A 15,794-nucleotide genomic window follows, 5' to 3' on the forward strand; every position below is an offset into this window, starting at 1 on the left:
TCTCTCTCTCTCTCTCTCTCTCTCTCTCTCTTTCACCCTCTGTCTCTTTTAATCTCGAGTATACCCGACGACACAGATTATTGTTTATGTTCTCATGCGATTGTGCGCGCATCAGCGATTTAATGAACACGTTTTTTTTTCGTGCGTAGCTGTCCTTCTTGGAAAGACCGGGAACACAGGTGAGAAGAAATCACAGAAGCTTTCTTTCTCTTCCTCCGTCATGTAACTTTTTCGTCGTGCCGCTATTTATCATCCTTATAGATCCTGCTCCACATACGCCCACACACATGTATATGTACACATTTCATCACTAATTCGACTTGTATTTACTGTTGGCCGTTTAATCGATGGAACGAAGCTCACCCAGCACTCGTCCGTTCGCTCTGTATTAATTAGGCTTGAATTTGCGTTAACCGTTGCTGCAACGTCGAAACGTTGCGCTGCGAGAAAGGTTTATTCCGCGATCGTAATTGAAAATCCTCGTTTCGCCGGTGAGCTCCGTACGCACACGCTTCAGAAAATCTTGGAACAATTACGTATTCCGGCGATGTCGATCGAGATGAATCGATCGATCATTGATCTAACCATATCGAAATCGTAGTAGCCCAGCAGTTCACACATCGGTACTTCCGCAAACGCTTATTCTATATGAAATAACAAGTGAAGTAACATTAACGTAACGTTCAACGTGTCGTAGATGAAACTAGGTTTATTCTACCTAGCTCCTTTTTTGTTTGTTTTAATCGGTGTCGTAGCATGCGGCATGCCAATCGGCGGGGAATTATTTTTGGAGTAGTTCGTGGACAACATTGATCAGGCATGGGCCATTCCCTTGTTCCGGCCGCAGTAATTAGAAAAAGAGACACTACCTTGCGAAAGACGATCTCTGGCTCCGATTGAGACGGCGTGGCTTAGTCGCTCTCATCTTGGTGGAGCCACGATCCATGCTCTCTCTCTCTCTCTCCCTCTCTCTCCTGCTTTCAATATCCCCTAAGCATCGATAGTCTCGAAAAGTTTCACTCCGAAGGCTACGATGGTCTCCACGGAGCCAGGGCAATGTCTGCCCATGCCTGGCGTAGATAACCGTGGCTAGATTATGTCGCGAGATGTTCAGACGTCGACGGAACATAATTAACCGAATTGATTTCGATTTTGAAGGGTCCACTGGTGGCAGCCTGAGTCCTGTGACATCCCTGGCGCTGAACTCCTTGACGGGGACACCATTAAACGGACTGCAAGACTCGTTGAGCAACGCCTATTCAAGCTTACAACAATACGCGGGTAAGTCACGCGTCGCACTTTATTCCTTAGCAATGCTAGCTCATAAATGGTTAAATCTATTCTCTTATCTACTCGGACATGGTTCGTAAATGTGTTGTTCTAACGAGTGACTACTGTGCGCCTTAAAGCTCTCATTGGAAAGACGTCGGTGACCATGGAAAAGAAAGAATTGCATAGTGAGTAATCAAGAGTGGAATGCCTGAATCAATTCTTTATTATACGTACGATAAGAATTTCGTTAGCCAGGATTGTTATTTCTTCTTTGTATTCGGTTTTGTTCTACTTGTTTGCGCGAGAGTCGGCCAGCGTAATAAACGACGACGCCTAAGAAACGTAGACACGCAAAGATAAACTTCGGACATGACGCAACCGTGACTTCGATGCTCGGTGACTTCGATGCGCGCGAGACACCGTCTCGAACTGTTTACAGTAAATTCTTCCCAATTGACGCTCAGATTGCACACAAAAATGGACAATTTGGGAAGAGGAACAGCTATAAAAACGAGCTGCAAGCTTCGAATAATCGCACCTCCTCTTCCCACCAAATTGTCCAATTTCGTTTCCAAGCTGAGCGTCAATTAGGGAGAATTTACTGTAATTGTTCGATTCTGACTTCGACGTTCTTTAACTCTCCTACTGTGTTTCAACTAATTTTCTATCACCGATTTTGATGTATCAGAGTATATTTGCAGTCCGATCCAATTATTTTCTTTTTATATTAAAACGATCGAACATTAGAAGTTATCAGTACTGCGTAACATTGCAGCCTTAATGTTATGTCAGGGTTATGTCAAGGTCATGTCATTGATGTATCACAGTATTATGTCAAGGTTATGTCATTGATGTATCACAGTATATTTGCAGTCCGATCCAATTACTTTTTTTTATATTAAAACGATCGAACATTAGAAGTTATCTGTACTGCGTAACATTGCAGCCTTAATGTTTACAGTCTCAATCATTGTAAAATGAAGAAATCGGTCGTTTCTCGACGAATCGGACTGTTTTAGAGTTAAGCAAACGCAGTGGAGGGGTTAAAGGTAGTCTTGATTCTTCTTTTGGCATGAGACGCATACAAGAAATATAGTTTTTCAGTTGTTCTCACTTGTCGATTATGTCTTCGTTTATCGAATAATCGCAGATCCCAATCCACAAGATACGCAAAGCACGATGTAATGTAGTAAGACTGAATAATGCGAGGAACAATGGACTCAAGTAGAATTGTTCGACCGCAAACAAAATCTGAATGCGAATCTAGTGGATTGCGAACTAAGAGAAGAATGTAGCTTGTTTTTGAAAGAACTTAAACAACGATCGGACGAGTGAGGTACAACGATTCTTTCAGGGTTCCCGGCGTTCACTGCGGCGGCGGCTGCGGCTGCGGCAGCAGCTCAGAAGGCGAAATTTGTCACCACCGACAAGCAGATAGAGGGTCCCGAGGGCTGCAACCTCTTCATCTACCATTTACCGCAAGAGTTCAGCGATACCGACCTCGTCACAACGTTTCTGCCGTTTGGGAACGTGATCTCCGCCAAGGTGTTCATCGACAAGCAAACACTACTGAGCAAATGCTTCGGTGAGTTGCAAAACGTAACCGACTTCTCTTTCCGCGAAGCCTGTCGTAAAAATAATCAAAAGTCGTCTCTTACTCCTGCAATGACACGTTTCTCGCTGGAAGTTTGCGACGAACGTTGTACGAACGGGAAATTCTGGTCTAGAGTTGGATTTTTTAGGTCCTGTTTGGGATTTTCTTTAAAGAAATTACAAGACTAATTTTTCTTAGTTTTTCATGCAAATAGTTTTCACAGCAGTTATACTATAAAATATATTTTTCCCAAGCAGGAGTATAAAAAAATGTCTGTAGTTGTATTTCCTTGAACGAAGCGCTTTTAAAGAACGATCTTTTCGTGGCTGATGTCATTCGAACCATTATTCTAATCTGAAATAAAAGAAAAACTAAGGTGTTATTTTCAAGATTGTTTAATAAAATCTTTTTTGAAGTCCAAGTTTAGTTTTTTGAGTTTGTGTCTCGCTTTTGATACATACGAAAGGCTTTTAAGAAGCCAAGATTTATTGGAAATTTGCGTAGGGTTTACGGTGGCAAAACTGCTCTAAAGATTGTGTTGGAAATCCATCGGGAACTTTCCGAAACTGCTGTATAATATTTCAAACGTTTATAACTCGATCACTTGGACGAATCGAAAAGGAATCGTTTCGAAGTTCTAGACCAGAATAGCCCGTTAATGCGGGACCGGTCATGAGAAACGCAGATTTAGACGTATCGTGATGAATTGTTTGCAGGGTTCGTGTCGTACGACAACGCGGCGAGTGCACAAGCAGCGATTCAGGCGATGAACGGTTTCCAGGTTGGCATGAAACGGCTGAAGGTCCAGCTGAAACGATCCAAGGACGCATCGAAACCCTATTAGCCGCCGTCGCCCACCGTTTGTAGGTAGATACCAACCAACCAACCGACCAACCGGCCGCCAAGGGCTCCTCGGATACCACGGCTCGGATCCAACGACCCTGGTGCCCATAATCGAAAAGAGCCCGCGCATTCTGTCGCGACAAGTCGTGGCGAGTAAATCAAACTGATCGGGCTAGTGAATCCTCGATCTGTACATACTTATAGGAGGGATAGATCGTTCGCTCGAATATTCGAAGGACCTCTCAGGTTTTGCCTTCCACAAATCGTCTCTAGTCAAAACAGTATTCTCGATGGTGGTGGTGGTGGTGTAGTTATTGTTGCTGTTGTTGTTGTGTCGTAGTCGTTGACACTACGAAGATTTTAGAGAGCGTGTCTCCTCTAAAACGAGACACCGGACAACTCGGTGCTCGTGTTGCACGTCCCGGCCAAAAAGCCGTGCAATCATCCTTCGAAAACGAGGCTGTGATAATCTTGAAGACTTGAACTCGTCGTCAGACTATATATTTCCGAATATACTATACATATACTTATCTCGATTTTTGCGAGTTTACACCGTATACTTCTTCTGTTCGTTAGTCCGTCCATATATTTCTAGTATTTTTGTACCTATACGAGAAAAGAAAGTGTTTTTACCTATTCTTCGTACCTATTTCCGCACTTGTATTATTCTATCCGCTCGCTGGACGCTGTTCGAGGTACGTCTTCGGAATCTCGATGGTAATCGAATGCCCCTTTTATATTTTTCGATGCAGCGGTCGAAAGCATTTCGATGTTCCTTGTTTTTAATCGTACCTAATCCGCGAAAGAGTCGTCCTATCTTCGCACCAGGATGGAGATGCTGCCAACATGTGTTCGGTTAATACGTAAGACGATCAAGGATACAGATAGCGTCGCCAGTTCGATTCTGTACACGAAAGAAATACGCGCTAATGTAATTTGCAAATAGCTTCCAATACAATAGCGACCGAGTCTCGGCAGGGAAGAGCACAACTTGTTGTATCAACTCTGATCCGTTAGAATAGCTACGATGTTACGAACGAGACAATGAATAAACATTTTTGCACCGTTACTCTATCGCTTTGGTCCTAGGTGAACGAGTTTCGGGATCAAACGGATTCTGTGATCGAATTCTAACGAACTGTATCGTACTGCGTTGTATTGTATTGTATCGTATTGCATTACGTTGCACTGTATTTTTTTGTGTACAGTATTCCTAGGAGGAGTTTCTTGAATTCTGTGTTCCAAGTACAAATGAGAAAGAACCGCATCGGACCAGATATACTTTTGTACATAACGTGACAGCATCATAACAAGCATATACGCTCGCTTGCCAGTACTCGTCCTTCAATTTTTCTCGAAGATGCGCAAGCCTGCACTATCTCTCGGCCCCCAGCACCGTCCCATCTCCGACCTTTTTTTTTCTCTCGCGCCCAGTGGTGCAATCAAACTTCATTTCGTTGCGAACGGCTGCCAATCAAGCTTACTGTGCTAACTTTTGTGCACAAAGTGGAATTATGTACGTAAAGTTCTCACTAACATTCTCCGTTGTTGCCGAGCTTCTCTTTCTAGGAGAGAGTTAAAAACCAACAAAAAAAAAACATAAATAAAAGAACCAACACACACCGATCAGAAACAGCCGGGGAACCCGTAGTTCGCTTATGAGTTTTTTTTCACGCCCGAGAAACTCACCCTGGCCCCCGACATGATTACGCTTCTCTCTATTACTTTCTTTGTTCTTGTTAATATTATATACATCGCATCGTTCGTTGTCGTTTTTTCTTGTTAATTTATTGCATATACTCTACGTTCTTTATTACGCATTTTCATAACCAAAGCGTGACGTGTCGGATACCGTGCAGGTAGCAATCGAATCGCAATCGTCTACCTCGCTAATCTGCCGTGATTACGTCACTATTTTTCTATTATGCAATCACGCGCAGTCGGTTCCTTGTTTATTGTACAGGGCACAAAACTCGGAACATATTCCACTGTGACAGTAATATCACACGAAGTTTGATGGTTAATTTACGCTATGACGCTTTATTAGTTGTTAGTACTAACATTGCCGTGTTTTTTTTTTCTTTGGGATATCGCCGATCGTCGTGCACACCGATTTGTCGACGCTCTTTCTCTCCTTCTCTCTCCTCTCTCTCTCTCTCTCTCTCTCAAACTCTTTTCGCTCTCTTTTTTACCTTCCATTCCTTCTTGAATGAGCAATACTTTTCCGAAGAAAGAACGTATCGATGAATCGTATCGGCGAGAACGAAGCAACGCGACGACTGTAACGATTAAGAGAATCATTAAACGTGCGAATGTTCAAGCCTTGATTAGCGAGCGTCGGTATAAACAAGCGATTTATACGATAACGAAACGGTGATCCAGCTACATTTGTCGGATACAAAATCTTTTGGATAGAAATACTGAACTACGTTGAACAACCAGCTCGTTAATTAAGTGTCAAAGACTAGACTTATCATCGGGTTGCTTCCGTTCGATGACGACGTATTGGCAAAATACCTGCGTACACGTTGCACGGTGTTGTAATTATTTGCTTGTGGTAACTATTAATTATTGTCGCTGTTCTTATCTTGTCGTTACTATTCTAGAGAAACTGACCGGTGTACCGTCCGATTATTATATACGTTCACCGAAACGAATCCCATCGATTCGGCGGGTGAAACTGTAGAAAGTCGAGCGCGATCAGAGAGTCACCGTGCACGTTTGCCCAGGGAATTCCATATATCTCTGGTGTGTGGTGGTGACTAACCTGTCCGTGTGTTTGTTTGTGTGCCAGCAGGTGGCCTGTGACGTTGTGACCGTGTTCTCGATCGGAGTCGCCGTGCCATGTCAGTCTCAGTCAGTCAAATCGGTCAATCGTTCGATCGATCAGTCACGACTCCTTGGTCAGCCTCTTGATCAGTCATTCTGTGTCTGTCGGTGCCTGTGCACATCCGCCCGCTGTCTCCCGGTACCCGTTAGGGTATCGTCGCACCTACAACAAAACCGTTTCCGTATTCATCCCGATCTCTCTGGCCTGCCCCCGATCCCGATATCCCGTCACACAGAGGAAAATCCAGCAAAAGCCAAAAACAAACAAACAAAAAAAAAACGCCAAAAAACGAAACAAAACAAAAGAAAGAGAAAGAATCCCGAGGCAAAAGAGAACAACCGAATCCATCCACCTACGAGCTACCTCCAGCGTTTTTATTCCGCGTAGATCGCGACACCACGGTCGTAAACGTCCGGTCTCCTTTATCGGATTGTCGATTGGCTCGCCGATTGTTGATCGTGGCACGCGTGTAACGGCACCCCTAACCGCCATTATGCGATAGAACCCGTTAGACAGAGAGAGAAGAGAATATCCCCATGGCGAGAGATTGTCCATCGGAGCTGCTGGATCCGAAGGTGGCCGCGTCGTGGGACTCGAGAAATAGATCCCGACCGAGAGAGAGCAGCGGGGACCGGTCATCGTCCAAGTCGGGGATGTGTCTCTCGGTGAAAGTTGAAAACCGCAAAACGAAAACGAATGCCAACGGATACGAAAATTGTGTAGCGGAAGCGGAAGTCGGCAGACATCGGCGCACTGTGTTTTTATGTTCCTCGGGCTGAACTGTGACACACACGCTATATCTATCTTTAATTCTATTTGTTTCTTTGTACGTGTACATATTCGGAGTACGCGAGCCTATTCCGCGTACACCCTGATCATTGATATCTCTCTGTGCTGTGCGTGTGTATGTAAATGCGTCCGATCGATAATATAGTGCAGCAGTTCTTGTTCGCGATAACGGGACTAAAATACGCCGATCACCGACGAAACGGAGATAACCAGGGACGAGACGATTCTACGGATCGCGTCCGATCCCCCTCGTATGGATCTTTAATGTAAGATTAATCTCGCGTACAATCACTAACTAAACTAATCGTCGAAGGGGTCGGACGTACAGCGAGCCCCCGGAACGGGGCGTACCTTGTACCATAATAACGAGAGAGAGTTACGCTATCTGCACGGCTGTAATTAATTAGCAAACTATACCGAGAATCGATGTTTTTGGATCGACTCGCTTTTTTTCGGGATCGCTGTTCGGCGTCGCGAACGAAAGAACGCCTGTTCATATGTAGATAACACGGCTGAATATCGAGTTGTAGTAAAAAGCGGAAAAGCGAAAAAGCGTAGGACAATGATGAGGGATAAGGGAACCCGAGACACACGCGTGAACCGAGGTCAACGCGATCCCGAGTCACGCTCGTTTCTCGCACCGTTCGTCGATCGCGACGGTGCGCGACGACGCGCGACGGTGTAGTAAAGGTGTAAAGATTACCAAAAAAAAGAACCAAAAAAAGAAAAAGACAAAGCAGATAGAACAAGGGATAGAAAAGTTATGTAGGAGAGACGATACATAAGTAGCATTTTTTAATGACTTTGTGATAACGTTGTACCGTATATAGGATTGGACTAGGGTCGCTTTTCAATCTGTGTATGTGTGAGTATGTATGCGGGTGTGCGAGTGTACGTGTGTTGTACGTATGCGCGAGAATCTGTGAACGATTCGGCGAGTGTGTGACCAGATGCGTGGGCATGAGGAACTTAACGATGACAAATTTTCGGAAACGAGTGTTTTCTCATCAGTGGGCAACTCGCTAACCGCGCGCACGCAGTCGTTCTCTATCTTTCTATTTTTCCTCTTTTTTTTCTCTTTTTTGCATCGGCCGTACCAAACAGCATATATCTTTGTCGTTTATTCGTGTTTTATGATCTCTGTGTTTGGCTTCAAACCTTGACGGATGTGTGCCCATCGAAAGGAACGATGACCCGTACCATTCAGGAGATTTTTTTCCAGGAAAGACCAACCTTGGGTCGGTAACTATTCTCGTCGTAGATTACATACGACCATCTCTGCCAACTTGGTTTTATCTCTGTCTGGTGTCTCACGTTGAAACGGAGAGCACAGAGACACGGCTAGAACCGTTTCTTTTATTTGAATCCTCGAAATGTGAAACGTTTCGAATCGAGAACGTACGCGATCGTCGTTACCGATTAGCTCGATTTAGGTACTTAATTTTTTCGTGAAATCGCAGTGATTATTTTTTACATTGGAGAAAAGAAGAAATCGGAGAGTTCGAGAACAGTTATTGGAATCTATACCCGTATAAGAAATTTCAAGTAACGATGCTAAAACTTTGAAAGCGAAATATAGAATTGAGTGCTTGCTTCGGTTTGTGAAACCGACTGAAACATTGAACTGATCATTTATTTTACGTTAAGTGTTTACGCTTAGCCGTATTAACGAGACAAATTTTTTTAGGGAATGCAATGAAATTATTTTTTATATCGACTCGGAAAGTTATAAAAGAGAGTAATCGCAGGATAGTAACGGAGAGAATAGACGACAGCGTTTGTTAGGAATATTTGTCACGGTAATACGGTTAAGACCGTTTAATGTTAACGCGAGAAACGAAAGCAGCCGACGCGTCGGAAATTTAAGCGGACGCGACTCTCTATCTCTTTCTCTTCCCCATCGATTCGCTTCCGCGAATCGTCAATTTCGCTGCGCTTTTTTCTTCTTTCCTTTTCGCGATTCAAGGGATCCTTTCAGTTCGAGGCCGCAGCTATAATTTGCTTCACATTGTGCGCTTGTTTCTTGAACTCGAAACAAGCTGTTTTCAGATACGATGACATAATTCACACGCACGCGTCAAACCAAATCAACGGAGACGCGACCGACGCCGATCAATTAGACGATTTCTGCGATACATCGGGACATACGATGCGTAGCTCCACTAAAAACTGATTCGTGCGCATTTTGTAACATATGAAAAGCGTTCGGGAAAATAGTGAATCGAATTCACGATTAAAATCGTTTGATCTCGATCGAGCAAATATTACTGTCCTTAAAAATCGACAAACTCACGATCGCGAAGTACAGATTCGAATTTTAATCTGAATGTTGCATGTAGTTATTGTCGAACACATCAGTTTTTAATGGGTCGATCGGTACGTCGACGAAGTTCGGTCGCATCGAGCTCCGTGCAAATTACCAAAGACATCTCTTTAACGAAAATCCATGCATGTACTTATGCACCATGAGCGACTAATTCCTCAGAGATACATTGTTCAGCCGAGAAAGATTTTACTTAACACGAGAATGAATCACGTCCTTGAGTCTTACGTCCCGCGTAAGTACAAGTGGAGTACCTAGTCAAAAGTAACATTTACGATTTAATATGTCACCATTTATGTTCGTGTCATCTTCTCACCGCATACTTTTTCTGGCACGCGCGTTAACTTCGTTGTTTAATGCTACTATTAATTATTCGTTATCACCACGATCACCATTATTATTGTCATTATTATTATTATTATTATTATTGCTATATTCACCTTTATCAACGATTATCCTTATCCTTATTATTATTACAATTTATTGCTATCGCTGTCGATAGATTATTAATATTATATGATGACGTAATTATTATTATCGCTATGATTCTTGGTGGTATCGTTACTATTAAAATCTATTATTATCCTTAATGTTACTTTTGTATCTATTATGATTATTATTATTATTATTATTATTATTATTATTATTATGATTATTATTATGATTATGATTATGATTATTATTATTATTAATATTAATATTATTATTATTATTATTATTAATATTATCCGCGATTTGTAGCAATGGTGATTACGATTATCCATGTATTATTACCTTTTTGTTGATGTTGAACGTTTAATGTTAGACAATTGTTACGAGGCCGCGCGATTCTTTTTTCGCGATCGCGGTCGCATGAAATTTTTGTATCGATTTTTACAAAACCCTGATCGAAGGAGCCGAAGCGGACACGGGGATCACTCGTGTCGATGTACTTAATTCACAGTCAATTGTTTTACTTTACGAATTATCACATTTTAAACGATCGAAGCATCTTTTAACCGTGCTTCATAGAGAAAAAAGCTTGCGAGGATCGATTCGAGCAAAACGAAAAACACGCATGCGTTAATGCGAACCGATTGATTGCATTCGAATCAAATTATTACCCGACAGTCGAGTGAAAACCATATGACGTGATCCTGTTCGTCCTGCGTCATCGTAACTACCATTACTATCAGTACCAACGTAATTTATCATTACCACTAGAGTATACGTATTTTTTTTTTTGTTTTAAATATGCAAGAGAGACACGCGCAATTTATGCGACGATCTACGTTTTTTGGATGTATAACGTCTACTTGCAAATGTTAACAGATTACGATACTTTATTTTGCTGTTTTATTCTCTTGTAGAACTTGTTTCTTTTTGTTTTTTATCCTCTTTTCTTTCTTTTTTCTTCTTTTTAATTTTAAATCTGTGCGTCCATCGCGTTCGTTTACCTTGGTGCTCTTAAAGGTATGAAACAATTGGAAAAAGGCAGCACGATCGTTCGATAATCTTGAATCGGTGATCCACGAAAATTCCGGGGGTCTCGTTTGATTTTATCCTTCTCCGAGAATCTGAAACGAGTCAAACAAGTATCGTATCGAGAACCAACGAACGATCGACGAACCGCACGACGACGATCGTGAATCAAATCAAAGAGAAACCAAATTTCATCCCGCCAAAAAACACGAAGTACTATATCCTCTGTGCGCGCTATAGAAAAATTTCTAGATATACGCGCGTGTATCATGTGTACGTGTGTGAATGCGTGTATTATAACATGGGGGAAAAAGAACAGAAAGTGGAAATCTAGATATATGTAATATATACATATATATATACACACATATATATATATATGTACACACGTATATCACGTCTGGGCATTACGTGTGTTTTTTTGTATGTGCGTATGTGCGTATACGGATACATGTATCGAATAATCAATGTATATTTTACGTGCGCTATCGTTGTTGAACGTGACTATCCGCGTCTCCCACCACGTTGTGTTGAAGATGACCGTGTAAGAGAAAGGATTTTTTCGTTAATTTTTATTTTTTTTCTCTTTTTTTTTTCTCTTCTCCCTCCCTTTAATTTTCGACCGATCGTTTCGAGAACGGTCAGCGTGAAAACGAGACGACAGATTGTCGATTTCTAAAAGATTTTTTCGTTTCCTTCGTGTCGTATACCGCAAATCAGCATGTGGCGTATGTCAAAGTAACAATACATTGTATTTATTTTGTTGGTTTAATTTCTTCTTTGCTTATATACCGCCTGTTGAACCCACACCTCCCGTTTTTCGTTCCTTTATTCCTGTTTCTTATCATTAGCTGTTGCTACCATGATTTATCGGGATCGTTGCGCACCTGGAACGAGCTTTTTAATTCGAATCACCAATCGTATTCGATCGATCTGCGTTCTCGTTACCTATAAATCGATTCAAAATCCAAGAATGATTTCACAATTATTCTTAGCTTTTCCGCGAGCTTTTCGGCAATCTCAACGCGTCTGCGACTTCGAACAATTGTTTTCACGTTCATTGACAGTCGCGTAACATATTTCAAAGTGTTTCACAGTCTCATACCTCCTCCATTCTGCGAATTATAAATGTTGAAGTGTAAGTACTATGCGTAGTGAAATATGTCGAGAAGCGAGTCAGTCGACGACGACGAGAAGTTGCTGTGCAAGCAGTTGAACGACAGTCTCTGCAAACAAGACATACTTCATCGGTTATCGAGCATCTTTGTTATCTCCACTGGTACTAACAAACGTTTTCCGTAACGTTACGTTCGCGTCTGTCGTTGCAACTCCGCGCTGTTCGAATCACGAATTCCTCAGCGAAACGTTCGGTAACCGAACGCGTAACGCGAGTAAGTATTCATTGAACGAAATCATGGTAATCGATCGTAATTCGAATCGTTTCTACACGTAAATAGATGTGTTTGCGCTAACGTTTGCCAATGTGTACATACATACAAAAATATCCGACGTGCTAAAGAAGACTAAACGGATGACAAATGACGAATAGAGAAGGGAAAATGCTGGTCTTTTAACCACCGAGTCTAACGATTTTTATATATTGTGTAGATTTTGTATATAGAGGAGTATCATCGGACTCTTCGACGAAAAAAAAAATGAAAAAAACTTTGATAAACTATCTCTATGGATGTTGATTGTGTTCGGCCTAATTTGTCCTCCGCTAAGACGAGGTATCCGCCCTTTTTTGGATGCGCGAGCGTTATCGGCCCGAACAATTACAAATGAATACAAAGACTTAGCGAATGTACAAAGAAACGACTAACAAACGAACGAGAAACAAGAATAAATTAACGGGAAGAGATGTAATATTTTCAAAACGAAAAATATTAGTAGAGAAAGGCGCGACGGGGCGAAACTTTCATATCGTTCTCATTAAATTATTAGGACTAATCGAGATGACCACAGTTCGTTGTTGTGAATTCAAGAAGATTTTGAACAGAAATGAAAAAGAAAGTGTAATCTATAAAATGAACCTATCGTAAGTTTCTTCGTACAGCGGCCCGCGGAACGGCTCGAACGCACGGGAAGATTTCTTTGTCCAATCCCCATCGACGACGGTCTAAATTATTGTTACTGCCTCAACTTCGTCCAGGTGAAACAAAGGATTTCGCTCGCTGACAATTACAAGCGTCGGCTGTCCTAGGCGTTCGAACAACTTCCATGGCCCCCTGTAAGAGAGCGTGTGTTAAACTTGTGTACTTTTGAGAAAACTATGCGCATCGCGTCTCTATAAAATTGTGATCTTTCTCCTTTGGATGTTAGGCTACCGGTTTGTACAGAACGCACACGCACTCGCCACAATCGGTCGACGAACACGTAGGTACACTGTACATACATGAACCGTGCGTAATCGATAAGGATATTTTTTGTACGTAGCTAAATTTCGAAGTAAACAAAAAATCCAACAAAAAAAAGAACAGCTCTCTGTCGTATATACGTATGTGCAAGCTAATATACATACATAGATATGTATATCCGACTACATAATTCGTTTCGTAATGATCTCTCCATTGTACCTACGGGAAACCATGATGCATGTCCGTGAAACGGTCTCTCAACACTTGCAAAATCGATCATACCCGTGAACAAATTCGATAAAACGAAGGAAATTCTTTCACTCGACGAAAATTCGAATCCATATCGATTTTGAATGCGTGCGTGCAGTGCCGTGAATAATCGATGTATCATTTACGTGTCCCAGGTGGCATTGAATACAATATCACGCTCTCTCTCTCTCTCTCTCTCTCTCTCTCTCTCTCTCTCTCTCTCACTCTCTTTCTCTTTCCTCCCTCCAACCCTCTCTCGTCCTCTCTCGCTCTCCCGTAATTAAAGTAGACACTGATTAATTGCTATCAAAATTAATGAACGATAGAGAATTTAGTGAATTCCCTAAAATTGGTGTACGTTCGCTAATCATTTATAGTAGCAAGAGTTCGAAGTAACCGCATCTTTCTGCACCTTCGATAGCGACGAAGGAATATTTTATTGAAATTAGTAGACAATTGCGAGCTTATAGAGTCGGTGATCTATCGAGGATTTAGAGATCGAGGGTGAGGGAGATAACTTCAATGTACCTAATCATGTGTCCCTCGAGACTTGTGTATAACGACGACGTAGCAGGTACCGGTTCTCGGTGGATCTGGATTTCCGGATTACTGGAATCACCATAGTCATTAACACGATCTCTAGGATAGTGTACGTTTATCGGCTAAGCTACGCGTCACGATGTTTAAGTATAGTAACAATATAGATTTTGTATACCGCGTGCGCGTGGAAAATTGCGTAGAGACGAGCATGGCGAGCATGACAGAGGACAGTGCGTGCGAGCACGCGTTACCAGAATTTACGTTCGACAGGTTAATAAATCGTATTTTCGAAATAACATGGTTGTTTTACTTCCCTTTTATTACATTTTAAAAATTCCCTTACATTTTCGTACGATCTATAGTTCTATATAGAATTATTTCTATTATTATGGCCTAACGAGCAAGTTTCCGACTTGAAATCAAAAGGATGTTTATTACAGCTTTTAATTCAAACAGTTAAATGCGTTAAAAATTAATTGTTTATGACAACTAATGATAAACAAACAAACAAACTAACTAACTAACTAACAAACAAACAAACAAACCAAACAAACAAACTAACGAACAAACTAACAAACAAACAAATAAATAAACTAACAAACAAACAAACAAGCAAACAACCAAACTAACAAACAAACAAACAAACAAACAAACCATTCAATCAAACAAACAAACAAGCTAACAAACAAACAAACAAGCAAACTAACAAACAAACAAACTAATTAACTAACTAACTAACTAACAAGGAAACAAACCAATCAAACAGCCAAAGTAACAAACAAACAAACTAACAAATAAACAAACTAACAAGCAAACAAACAAACAAACCAATCAAACAACCAAACTAACAAACGAAGAAACAAACAAATCAATCAAACAAACAAACAAACTATCTAACAAACAAACCAATCAAACAACCAAACTAACAAACGAAGAAACAAACAAATCAATCAAACAAACTAACAAATAAACAAATAAACAAGGAAACATACCAATCAAACAACCAAACTAACAAACAAACGAACTAACTAACAAACAAACAAACGAACAAGCAAACAAACAAACTAACAAGCAAACTAACAAACAAACAAGCAAACAAACCAATCAAACAACCAATCTAACAAACAAACAAACAAACATACAAACAAGCAAACAAACAAACAAACTAATAAGCAAACAAGCTAACAAACAAACAAACAAGCCAATCAAACAACCAAACAAACCAATCAAGCAACCAAACAACCAAACACACAAACAAACAAACTAACTAACAAACAAACAAGCAAACAAACAAACCAATCAAACAAACAAACAACCAATCAAACAAACAAACTAACTAACTAACTAACTACTAACAAACAAACAAGTTGTTTTACGTCGTTTTACGTTGTTTTACATTGTTTTTCCGTTGTTTTACTTTGTTGTACAAAGTTCCACGTCGTTGTTTTAAGCTGACTTAGGTTGTTTTTCGTTGTTTTACAATGTCTTTAAGTTGTTTTTCGTTGTTATACAATGTCTCACATCGTTGTTTTAAGC

General features: G+C 41.0%; 1 protein-coding gene across 19 annotated transcripts in view; it reads left to right on the forward strand.

The window, feature by feature from the left end:
- Positions 1-11,884, forward strand: part of LOC117226595 (CUGBP Elav-like family member 1-A) — a 425,233-nt gene extending 413,349 nt beyond the window's left edge. For 10 of the 19 annotated variants that reach the window (XM_076528848.1, XM_076528847.1, XM_076528849.1 and 7 more), the window contains 6 exons: positions 150-179; positions 1,159-1,281; positions 1,410-1,457; positions 2,627-2,857; positions 3,583-3,733; positions 6,504-11,884. In XM_076528848.1, the coding sequence (XP_076384963.1) occupies positions 150-179; positions 1,159-1,281; positions 1,410-1,457; positions 2,627-2,857; positions 3,583-3,710 (560 nt within the window). In that variant the 3' untranslated portion in view covers positions 3,711-3,733; positions 6,504-11,884. The remainder of the gene's footprint in view (positions 1-149; positions 180-1,158; positions 1,282-1,409; positions 1,458-2,626; positions 2,858-3,582; positions 3,734-6,503) is intronic. The other 9 variants (XM_076528855.1, XM_076528858.1, XM_076528861.1 and 6 more) reach the window with 4 other exon arrangements.
- Positions 11,885-15,794: the final 3,910 nt, after the last annotated feature.

Source organism: Megalopta genalis, chromosome 2 (assembly GCF_051020955.1).
Source record: "Megalopta genalis isolate 19385.01 chromosome 2, iyMegGena1_principal, whole genome shotgun sequence".
NCBI classification, from domain to species: Eukaryota; Metazoa; Arthropoda; class Insecta; order Hymenoptera; family Halictidae; genus Megalopta; species Megalopta genalis.